The 12,527-nt window shown below is 33.5% G+C and overlaps 2 protein-coding genes across 2 annotated transcripts; one reads left to right on the plus strand and one right to left on the minus strand.

Annotated features, from left to right (window-relative positions):
- On the plus strand, nucleotides 1–1,651 carry LOC106428327 (U-box domain-containing protein 25-like). The gene has a single exon (XM_013869073.3). The coding sequence runs from the start codon at nucleotides 202–204 to the stop codon at nucleotides 1,468–1,470; it is 1,269 nt and encodes a 422-aa protein (XP_013724527.2). The 5' UTR covers nucleotides 1–201; the 3' UTR covers nucleotides 1,471–1,651.
- A 292-nt stretch (nucleotides 1,652–1,943) lies between these two features.
- Nucleotides 1,944–5,005, minus strand: LOC125608919 (filament-like plant protein 4). The gene is made up of 6 exons (XM_048779568.1): nucleotides 4,776–5,005; nucleotides 4,565–4,659; nucleotides 3,147–4,392; nucleotides 2,689–3,040; nucleotides 2,546–2,594; nucleotides 1,944–2,467 (listed from the first exon to the last, which is right to left on the minus strand). The coding sequence occupies exons 2-6, from the start codon at nucleotides 4,652–4,654 to the stop codon at nucleotides 2,102–2,104; spliced, it is 2,103 nt and encodes a 700-aa protein (XP_048635525.1). The 5' UTR covers nucleotides 4,655–4,659; nucleotides 4,776–5,005; the 3' UTR covers nucleotides 1,944–2,101.
- Between the last annotated feature and the right edge of the window lie 7,522 nt (nucleotides 5,006–12,527).

Below are 12,527 nucleotides of genomic sequence, written 5' to 3' on the forward strand. Positions count from 1 at the left end.
TTGATGGCATCTTAATCATGTTCTACTAACATATTTATTTAATTAAAAATTCCAGCCGTATTTTTACAAAGTTATAAATGGCACACGTGTGGGGGCTCATAGCCAGATAAGCTCGTTCCTCATACTCTCACAACAATCACACCTTCTTCTTCTTCTTTGCAGCTTTCTCTCTGAGTTTCTGTGTATTCGAAACTCGTTTAAATGCCGAGAAGTCTAGAGCCGTTGGATCTAGGACTCCAGATACCGTACCACTTCAGATGTCCAATCTCACTAGAGCTGATGCGTGACCCGGTAACCGTCTGCACCGGTCAAACCTACGACCGAACAAGCATCGAGTCATGGGTCTCCACAGGAAACAACAACACGACATGTCCAGTCACACGCGCTCCTTTGTCGGACCACACTCTCATCCCGAACCACACCCTCCGCCGCCTCATCCAAGAATGGTGCGTCGCCAACCGCTCCAACGGCGTCGAGCGCATCCCTACTCCCAAACAGCCCGCCGATCCAACCTCCGTCCGAGCTCTCCTCAGCCAAGCCTCCGCCGCGTGTGGAACTCACGTCTCCGTTCGCTCCCGCGCCGCCGCTCTCCGCCGTTTGCGTGCGTTCGCGCGCGATTCCGAGAAGAACCGCGTTTTGATCGCCGCGCACAACGCCAAAGAGATTCTGATCAGGATTCTGTTCTCCGACGTGGCTCCTGAGCTGGTCTCCGAGTCCCTCGCTCTTCTAGTTATCTTCCCGATGACGGAGCCTGATCAGTGCGTTTCTATAATCTCGGATCCGGGTCGGGTCGGGTTCCTGACCCGGTTGCTATTCGATTCCTCTATAGAAACGCGCGTTAACGCCGCCGCGTTGATAGAGATGGTGGTGACGGGAACGAAGGCGGCTGATATTAAAGGAACGGTTTTAACCTCTGAGTGTATATTCGAAGGAGTTATCGATCTTCTACGTAATCCTACGGTAACGTCGTCCCCACGGCGAGCTCTCAAGATCGGAGTCAAAGCGCTGTTCGCGCTCTGCCTGGCCAAAAACACGCGGCACCTCGCGGTATCCTCCGGTGCGCCGGAGATTCTGATCGACAGACTCGCGGCGGGATTAGACAGGTGTGACACCGAGCGAGCTCTGGCTACGGTGGAGCTGCTCTGCCGAACGCCGGAGGGGTGCGCGGCGTTCGGTGAGCACGCTCTGACGGTGCCGCTTCTTGTGAAGACGATTCTGAGGGTTTCGGATCGTGCGACGGAGTACGCGGCGGGGGCGTTGTTAGCGCTTTGCACGGCGGAGGAGCGGTGGAGAGAGGAGGCGGTGGCGGCGGGAGTGGTGGTGCAGTTGCTGCTGATGGTGCAGAGTGAGTGTACGGAGAGGGCGAAGAGGAAAGGACAGAAGCTGCTGAAGCTTCTGAGAGACTCGTGGCCTGACTACTCCTTCGCTAACTCCGATGATTTCGGCTGCAGCGAAGTGGTCCCCTTTTGAACTTTTTTATTAATTAATTCCACAGTAATTATTTTTTTAGTCTTTTTCTTTGAGCAATTAGTAGAAAAGGAAAAAGAAAACACGTAAAGTGGTCATTTTTTAATGCAAAAAAAAAATGTGAATTAAAAAATACAAAAAGGTTTGATGACCATAATTATTTATATACTGGTTTTTTTCTTCAGTGTATGCAACTAATTTCTCTTCTTATTGATTGGCTTTTGGAGCTGGGAAAAGTTGTTAAAAAGCAAATGGAAGATTTGCTAAAAGCATTTAAAGTCATTCTATTTGTATGATGTACAGCTCTCTTGTTGAGTGCCGTGAGTTTTCTAATGAAATGTCATTATAGTGTTCTCTGCTTTACATGATGCGGCACTCTTGTTGACTTGTCTTCTTTATGGGCTTACGTATGGGCTGAAGCTTAATATATTCAGCCCAATAAAGTAGTAAAAAGGAAACTCAGTTTGGTTTTCAGGTTTTCGTGGATACATTTCGTTTTATTTATCAAAATCAGAAAAGAGTCTACACTCATCAGATCTCAGAAACACAAACGTAAACACATTACTCACCCAATATATACACAAACACAAACCAAAGCCCTTGTAATAAGAACCCTTTTCTTATATTTTATTCATCACATAGTCAAGGCAAGATATTTCTTGCTACTCACTCTTTTCTTCCTGAACAACAGCCTCTTCAAGAACCCTACTCCTTGCTTCTTTCTTGGAACCATCTCCATCTTCTCGCCTTTCGCCTTCTCTGGTTCGTACACTATCAAGGCATTGTTATTGTTACCGTCATCATGAGTAATGCTGTCATAGGATGATGAATCTTTGGCCGTTGCGTCTTCAATACTTTCTCGGAGAGAAGGTCTTTTGTGTAGAAATTGCATTGTGCTGCTAGTTTCTGTTGTCGATAGAGCTCTTAGTTGCTTCCTTAAATTGGTAATTGTTTCTTGACACTCTGATAACTTCACAGAAGCTGCCGCAACCTCCCATCCCTACAAACAAAAATTCCATCATAATCAAACACCTACGAACCCTAAATTTTTGATATTTTAGTCTGTGAATTTATGTACCTTTCTACTCACGCTTTTGTTTCTTTGCATTGGTTTCTTCGTTTCAACACTGCAAAAAAATCATACAATAGTTGATGAAATTTCAATAGCAAAAGGGAGTAATGTTGAGATCTTTATATGTGATTTAAGGGTTTTTGGTTTACCTTTCTAACTGAAGCTGAAGCTCGATGCAAGTCCCTTCGAGTTCTTCACAACAACTCTTTCTATAATCAAACTCTACTTCAAGAGAAGACAGTTTCTTCTCCGTCTCGTTGAGCTTAGCTTCAGCTATGTGTAGCTTTGTATCAAGATCTTCCTTCATTGACTTCTCAGCTTCCATCTCAGCCTCTACCTTCTCCTTACTCTCTCTCAACTCCCTGACCTCGCCTTCTAAGCTTCTGATCTTTGCCTCGGCTTCCTCAAGCTTACCTTTCAGTTCTTGCCTCTCTTCAGTTTCAACTTTCTCCACTTTTGTTAGACCCAAATGTCTCTTGATCTCATCCTTCGTCATTGGACCTGATTCCACATGAAACTAATATTACATGCTGTGGTTTCGGACCTAGGAGATTACGGGCTTCGGCCAGAACCTCCTGGTATTCAAAAAATAAAAATAAAAAAGAACCTGATTCCACATTTGATTTCCATGTGATGCAGAGAGGATCTCCTTCACCTTTCTTGCTCTCTACATCATCATCATCATCCATACATCCCAAAGCAATCTTGATGTCTTGCAACAACTCTTTAACACCGCGTTTCGATATCCTCTCTTGCTTTGATACAGCACTCAAAACAACTTGAATCCAGTCGAAAGACCCGTCGTCTTTCTCACCATCATCCTCTCCTCTTGGAGCTGCTTTCTCAGTACAAACAATAGCTAACTTCTCCATCTCATTAAAGTCATCCATAAGCAACTTCATCTCCTTTGAACCAGAAGGACTAATCACACTATTTTCACTTCTAATATCGAAACTCGAAGCACTTAGCGGCTTCTGCCCGCGGCTAAGGTCTTTAATCTCCATGTTCTTCCTCATAATGATGTCCATAAGATTCTTGTTCTCGGCTCTAACGTTACCTATCTGCTCCATCAGCAGATCGTACTTAAGCTTCCGGCTCTGAGCTTCATCTCTCATCATCAAATCACTCTTATTATTCGCGTTTCTTCTTTTCATCTCTTCCCCTTCGTTCCTCATGGAGATCGACCTATCAGGAAACTTCTTGCGGAACAGGAGTCTCAGTCTCTTGCATTCGGCTTCGAGCTCCACGATCTTGTTCACGTTCCTGAGCTGCTGTTTGTGCGTTAGCTCCATAGACTTGCGAGTATACTCTGTTTCCTCTGTTTTTACCTCAAGATCCTTTTCAAGAACCGTATACTCGTATCTCAAGAACGCGTTTTCTTTCTCCGTTGCGTCTAGTCTCGTCATCAACGCTTCGAATTCTGATTCCACTTGATGCTTACGCTCTTGCAGGCTCACCGCGAGCTCTTCTTTGGCCGCAAGCGACTTCTTTAGCTGAGAGTTCTCAGCGGTTAATGTATGAATCTTTCTCTTCATCTCAATTACGTCATCAAACGCAGATTCTTCTTGTCTTGAGCTAAAGTTGTTGTTATCGAGTCTCTTTGCGTCATGATCTCTCCCGAGAAGCTCCATTCGCTGGAGGAGCTTATCACAAAAAGGGGATGAGTCTCCTCCATCCACCAAACTCATTTCTTCATCTTTCAAGAAAATCTCATCAGCTACATCTTTATCTCCGTAAAGATTCACACGAGGATCTTTCTTAGGAGAGTTTAAGGCTACAGTATCTAGCTTCTCGTTCAGATTTTTTCGAGCTCTCTCGGGTCTAACTCCATTTCCTGGAGGAACCGTACGTGCCTAGACACCCAAATCAAATTAATCATCACTCAAAAGACATTTACTAAGCAATCTTGAAATTGAAAAGCAAATAAAGACAGAACATGAGTTACTAAACGACAAAGTTTTGCTGAAGAAAAGTATAAAAACGTTTGAAGCAAAACTTGGCTACTTCTGCAAGTGTTTATTTTACCTGTGGTTTGATGTTTCTTCTAGAAGAACCTTGGAGTGTTTCTGCTACAGATTCTATTTTCTTCTTCGATCTCCACTGGTTTGCATCCATTCTTTCTGTAAGATAGAGCATAAACTTAAACATACAACTTTGCATTCTACTGAGAATAATCTAAGAACAAGACCCAAGAAGATGTAAATGATCAAAGGAAAGTTTGGATGCAAGTTCTTACATAGTTTTATGTTAGTTGCCCAGCTTGAACAAGTGTGTGACTAATGTCTGCAACAGCAAAATATGAAGAAGAGGAGAGATGAATCTTCGCAAGGAAATGAGGTAGAGGGAAGCGTCAAAGTGACTATGTGACACTGATATTTAATTGTTTACGTTTCAACTCATAAATAAGCATTAAAGGGGCCAAAGATTATAGGCTTTATTCAATTGTTTTTGTTCTGAAGTTATAGTACAATGTTTTGATGAAGAAACTGTTTTAAAACCTTGCCTTTAATAAATTTTACTCAAGAAACAATCATAAGAAAATAAAATTCACCTATTAGTAATACCATTTCAACACTTAACAATCATTTTGTTTTTGCATTAGTAATACCATAATTAATATGGTAATACCTACCCTTAAATGAAAGGGAGAGCAAGTATTAAAAAGAATGCCTGCAAATCAATTAAGGGGTTAAATTAAGTCCACAAGACATTTAGTGCTACCTAATGACAGTGACATTTGTCTTGTAACTTTTTCTTTGATAATTACTTTTGCCATCTCTCTTCTTTTAGTGGGTTTCATCGGCTTCTTCTTCTTTCGGTTCTCCCTTTTTTTGTAGGCTTCTAACAAGCAAAATTATATTTCTAGAAGATATAATATAAACAATTCCAATGGTTATTTTTGTCATAAAAACAATTCCAATGGTTGCCAAAAATAAATAATAAACATTTCCAACGTTAGAATTTCAACAATTTTGATTACTGGTAAACCATATATAGAAGTGTTGACCCTTTAGAAAGAAGTATACGAAAAATGTTTGGCCTAAACATTGATTCTACCTACTTTTATTATTTCTGAGAAAAATATATTATAAGTTAATCATGGTTAGACAATCACCATGTCGCTAGCAAGACAAGTATTATTTTCTTTCTTTTTGATTTTCTTGGAGGGCCATAGGATTCCAAATGCTCTCCAGTCTCCACCGACAGCTTTTACTACCACTACCATTCTTTAATTACCCATCATGTCGTGTTGAAAAGGAAGAGAAAATATAATATCACAAAAGTTCACAAAATGGAACGGAGAAGTGGGGAATATAGTAAAGGAGACGTTACGAAAATATTAAATTTTGGGGGCCATATAATTTTGTGATGTCTATGAAAAGAATAAAGCTATGATTATAAAACTAATGAAGATATAACCAAATTATTAAATCCTCTTTAAGCCGTTAATATGATATATATTTCTTAGTTGTCTTGTTGTAGGGGAAGAAGCCACAATGATCTTTTGTAGGTACTTGGTATAAAGACTTGTTGTATAGTTTTCAAATGGATTTGCTCTGCATTATTTGCATCGGTTGAACCTAATCGCAGGCATGCATTTTTATTTATTAACTATAAGAGAGCAAAATATTCAGGCATCCAAGTACTAATATCAAGCTTTATGTCAGGATCGATCCTGATGAAGAGCAGTTATCTTAATATTATATGTTATTAATATGTATGATAATATAACTTTTAAATCTATATATTATTTTTAAGATTATAAATCTCTGAACCATTTGTGTTTACCATGAGTGAACAAGTTAAATGGAACTAACCATCAATTGGTTTTATGTTGGAAATTCATGATAAGTCCAATTGGTTTCATTTCAAATTTGTTGTTTGTGAATAGTATTACCGTTTGTTTACTCACCCGCGCTCATGCGCTCACGGCTTCTCTATATCAACTCTTCCAGCACAGTTAAGCAACTCTGCAGTTTTTTAATCAACAAACCAATTTCAGAAACAAAAGATCATCACACACACAATACACAAGTATAATTTAAAGACAGTATCAATACATAGGACAAACAAGAACATACCTGCTTGCAGGCCCGGCTCAAATATTAAAAGCGTCCTGTGCTGCCTTAATTTTGTTGTCAACCTTTAGTTACATTATAGTCAATTTAAAAACTAGACCCTAATATTTATATTTCTTAACAAAATAGGACCCTAATTTTGTAAAGTAAAAACAGGACCGTGTGCAAATGTGCTGTGAGCACATGCTCTAAGCCGGCACTGCCTGCTTGGCCATGAGCATAGTGACAGTTATCACCCAAAGGACACTGACGTTTCTCAAACTTCATACATATCCTAGTCTTTACTACTTACTTGGTAGTTTTTTATAAAACAAATCTAATATAGAAAGAGATTTGGCCACATTATCTGCTTTTATATAAAAATCATTAATCTTTATGCTTTTAGTAATTTGTTTAAAACCTAGTCTGATATATTAAAGATATTTATCAACATATTATCTAGATTAAATGTAACATGCATATATGTTAAATTATTTAGTTAAATATTATAACCCTAAGTTAGCAAATATATATCATACCATTGAAACTTAGAAAAATTGTTAGAAATACTACAAGTTAAGTATCATTTTTCAAAAAATACCACCAATAAAAAAATATACTAATATTTGGGTTTATGCTTTAGTGATTATTGTTTAGGGTTTAGTATTAAGGAGTTGGGATTGAGTTTATAAATGCTCTATAAATATTTTCAAAAGAAATTAGCCTAATGTTATTTTATCACAAATTTAAGGTATTTATAAAAATAGTCATTCATTAATGGTAAATTTAAAAAGTGGTATCAAACTTGCAGTAGAATTAAAATTTGAGAGTTTTTCAAAAGTAACTCATCTTTTCAAGTCAAACATAAAACCAACCTCTTTTTTTGTCATTAATATTCATAAATGAATTTTCTATACAATCCCTATGTTTTTGAATTATTTACAAAATTATCATTATTATTTAATTTTTTATTAATTTCGAAATTCACAAAAAACCAAATATACCTACATCTTTTTTTCTTATTTACAATAATGTCATTATCATCAATTTTTCCAACCATCATGAACCACCAATTTTGAGCTCTTAAAGCTCTAGAATTCAATTTTCAACCATTTTTTTTCCATTGTAAAACTAACAAATCTTCATTTCCTCTACATTTCCATATAGAAAAAATTTCTCATAACTTTCGTTTTCATAAGCACAAACTTCATATTTTCGAGTTTATTCATTAGTGAATCGTCAAAGGCAGTTCTTTTTGTTTGTGTTTGGAGTTTGGACGGTTGAGAAGGTTGGAAACGAGCTTTACACCAGAAAAGATAACTATTTACATGGTTTTCGTTATTTTTCAGATCTGTATCGAGATCATAGACTGTTTTGTATGTCTACGCCTATATGCAAACGTATGATGCATTCTACTTGTCAACGTGAACATGCCAGTTTTGCAATTGACCAAACAAAGTTTTTTGTACCGCAGACTTCCCCAGCAGTCTTCGTCTTTATCTTTGAGAACAAAAACAAAAATTTAGGTAGATTTACTAAGACGTTTACGTAAGAGATGCTAGTTTTGCATTTGGCTGAACTTTTGACTTTTTATTTTAGACTTCAACGAAAGTCTACGAAGTGTAGATTGCCTGAGAAGTTTGCAAAATGTCAGTTTTGCATTAGACCAAAACTTTAACTTCGTTGAATACGTTAGTTTTGTGTTTGCCTAAAAAATTTAAAAATTAATTAAGAATTTATTAAATTGTAGATTTTATATGCAGTCTTCTTATCTTAGAAAAAAAGGTAGACTGCATGTGAAGTCTATTATTTTATTTTGGTCAAATGCAAAACTAACCCGTCAGAGACGTTCGTTTCCATTTACTCGTAGAAATTCAAACTTGGTCAATTACAAAACTAACCTCTTTAAAAAAAACTTAAAAATGTAGACTGCATATGAAGTCTACTTCTGAAAGTCAAATCCTAGGTGAATTTTGGTCAATTGAAAAAAATAAACATTTTTGAAGTGTAGACTGAAATGGAAGTCTACATGTATAAAATCAAAAAAAAAATTCAAATATAGAAAGTAAATTTTCAATTGCAAAAACTAACCCAAAGAGTAGACCTATTTGATAGTCTACATTAGTAAACTGAAAAGAACGTCTACATCTTCGTAGATTGAATATGGAGTCTACATAGAAAATATATTAAAAAAGAATTTGTGTATTATTTATTAAGTTTTTTCAAGATTTTGTTTCTTTGACAGTGTGTATTAGTTAATCCAAATGGGTTCGCGTGATTTTGAAAAGAAAATCTGTTATAGTTATGAAAGTATAGTACTTTTGATTTGACTATGTTGTTAGCTAATAATTGTATACGTATTTGTAAGTCTACCTTTATAGTTTTATGAAACATGAAATATTTCTCCGCTAATTATGTAAACTGTATTTTTTTGAAAATAACTCTGTTACCTATTGTATATAATTGGAAAGGAGGAATAATGTTCCTTGTACTCATGGTGAACTTCTAAAATAGCATAAGAAGATTATGATCTGGACAAGAAAATCAAAAAGATGGTGCTAACATATTCCTTACTAGACGTCATTTTACAACAAATAACTTCGAATACGCGAATACTCCTCTTATGCATGTCACAAATTATCGACAAGTGCAGAACTTGATCGAGTTATCTAAGACACACTTTGTACGTCTTTGTGTATCAAACCAGCGTCAAGTACACTACAAATTTTTGGTTTGACTATATGTTAGTTAATACGTATAAACGTCTTTGTCAATCTACAAATGTAGACTGGAGTTGAAGTTTACGTCGTAAATTCTATTAAAAGTGCATTTATGTATTATTCATCATATTTTTTCACGATTTAATTATTTTACGATGTATGTTAGTAAAATTTTAATTGTCTTGGATGAATTTCAAAAGTTAATGTGTTATAATTATACATTTCAAACTTATTGCAAAAATTTGTGATTAGTTTTACTCTTGAAACTTCTTGGAAATTTTGTATAGATTTTCTTCTTCTCACAAGTGTGCTAGTTATTGTTTTAGCTTATGGTGGTTTTACTTGTTTAGTTGATTAGATCTTGTGAAAACATTGATATCTAACAAAAAATTAATAATATCATACAAATCAAACAACACTAAAAATGAATACAATGTTTATAGATCATGCATTAAACAATTATTTATAAATTATTTTTTATTATGAGAAATTATTACATAGCAATATATTAAAATTTATTCTTGAGTGTGTTTGATTTTTCATAATCTCGATATCTCAAATAAAGTCTTGGAAAAGAGTACATGTAAAGTAAGATAAAGTTATGAGAAAAACATAGGATAAAAAATTAAATCATATTTTAGTAGATTTTTTTTTATATTTTAGTAGACTTTTTTTTAAGTCTAGGTAAAGTTATTGTTTAGTAGATTTTAGTTGACTTTAGTTGAAGTCTACACTAACGGAACATTTTCTTATCTAAAAGTGTATATTTAGGTAATTTAAAATACTTTGTTTAGAAAATATTTCAAAATAGTTATTTTTGTCAACCTTGTAACAAAGCAAAAACATAAAGTATGAATATATAAATTTATTCAATATAAATACAAAAACATCCTATAATGAATATATGTAAATCTTACATTTTTTGGGAAGATGATTTGAAAACTTCGGAAGAGAATACCTGTAAAATAAGATAAAATTATGAAAAATAAGATAAAAATTAAAATTATATTTGAGTAAACTTCTATTGAAATATGCTTAAAAGTCAAGGGTAGTAGACTTCAAGTGAAGTATACTCTATAAAAAAAACTAGATATAAGAAATTACATACATTTAAAATATAAAATAAGTTTAAATCTAAAAAAACTTTAAAAATATAATTTAATAGACAAAATAGTAATAAATTAAAGGCATAGAATTTGAATATGTAGCTTTATTTAAATATAAATATTAGAACACATGTTTAAAATCTATAGATGTAAACCTTACATTTTTGGGAGGAGAAAAGAACAACCATGAAAAACAATACCTAGAAAATAAGATAAAATTATTTCAAAAACATAGAAAAAAAATTAAAGTCATATTTTTGTAGACTTCTAATGAAGTTTGTTTAAACTTTGTGGCTTAGTAGACTTCATATGAAGTCTACTAGCTTAAGTTTATAAGCAGACCTCTTTAGAAGTCTACACTGTCTGATAATTTTCAGATCTGAAAAAAAAATTATACATTTTTAAATGTGAAAATAATTTTAAATCTAAAAATACTTTACAAAATAGAATTTATAAGATAAAATAGTATCAAAGTAAATGAACAAAGCTTGATCTATAAATTTATTTGAATATAAACCTATAAATACAAATTCAAATTTATTAATCTAAAACGTACATTTTAAGAGGAGAAGATGAAATCCAAGAGTGATAATAACTACAAAAAAAGATAATATTATGAGAAATAAATAACATAAAAATTCACATTTAAAAACTATAGATCTAAAACTTACATTTTTAAAAGAGAAGATGAAAACCATGAATCATAATATCTAAAATGACAGGATAATATTGTGAGAAAGACTTGAGAGAATTTTAGAGAGAGGAAGATGAATGAGAGAGTTTTAGAGAGAAGAGAGAGAACTTTAGAGAAAAGGGAGAGAGTTTTAAAGAGAAGTGAGAGAGTTTTAAAAACTTATGCATCCATTTTAGAGAGAGATTGTATAAATTTCATTTATATAGGGAGACAAAAAATGTAACTAGCTTAAAAAATTAATGACACTGTAGACTTCTTTTGAAGTCTATTAAAATTAAAAATTTGGAGTAGATTTTATCGTAATTTAGCAGACCTTTTTGGAAGTCTACTATAATAATTTCATTATTGTTGTTTATTCTTTATTAATTTTAGTTTTAATATATGATTTACTATTTTTTTTGGATTTTAATAGTTATAATTTATGATTTCACATTTTTATTCTTAAGAAACTCAACTTAGTTTAAATATAATGATTTTTTTGTAAACAAATTTGAAAAACGTAGACTGAAAAAGATGTCTCCAGCTAAATAGACTTTATTGTAGGTCTACGAAACCCTAAACCACAAATCTTAAACCCTAAATGTTTTGCTCTATGATAAAAAGTCTTAGTTACTGTATCAAATATCAAATTATACAAAATATAAACTACTAGGCATTAATATACAAATTTAAGTCAATAAAACAAAAAAAATCTAAATCTAACCCTAAGAAATCTACCACTAGAATACATAACATGTTATAACCTTTTGTTTCTAAACTAGACTGTCTAACTCATGGTTAGCAAATTAGAGTATATTCCTTAAAATTGTTCAATTATATAAAATTTTAATTTATTAACTTCATATTAATCATTATATTGATGATTAATTAAAAATATCACAATAATTATTTTTATACATTTTTAAAATTAAATTTTTAGATCAAATTACAATGTAGACTACATAATAAATCTATAACAGTAGATTTTTTAGGAGGTCTACATATATGTAAATTTCTTTCTATTACGTGTAGACTTACTAAGGACAAAATTGTAAAATCCATTTCTGTTTTTTTTGTTTGGTCATAAGGGTTACATAATATATTTACCATATTTTTATGTTGGTTTTGCATTTGACCGAAAGTAGAGTTCACTTTTATGTTTGACATGAATATTTGGATTGGTTTTAGCAATTATCCCTTAAAATTTCCCCAAAAAAACTTAGGTTGCAAAAAAAAATTGTCTTGTTTTGTTTCTTTGATATGTATAGTTTATATACACACTCGCAAACTTTTGCGAGAAAAATGTAGTACTTTCATTATAGAATTCAATGTTTACTACTATGTTACAAATGATTTAAGGAGATTAGCATTATAAACCACAGATATTGAGACTTTTTTTAAAAGATATTCAGACTTGTTCCTGAAACCACA

Source organism: Brassica napus, chromosome A5, assembly GCF_020379485.1.
Source record: "Brassica napus cultivar Da-Ae chromosome A5, Da-Ae, whole genome shotgun sequence".
Lineage (NCBI taxonomy): Eukaryota > Viridiplantae > Streptophyta > Magnoliopsida > Brassicales > Brassicaceae > Brassica > Brassica napus.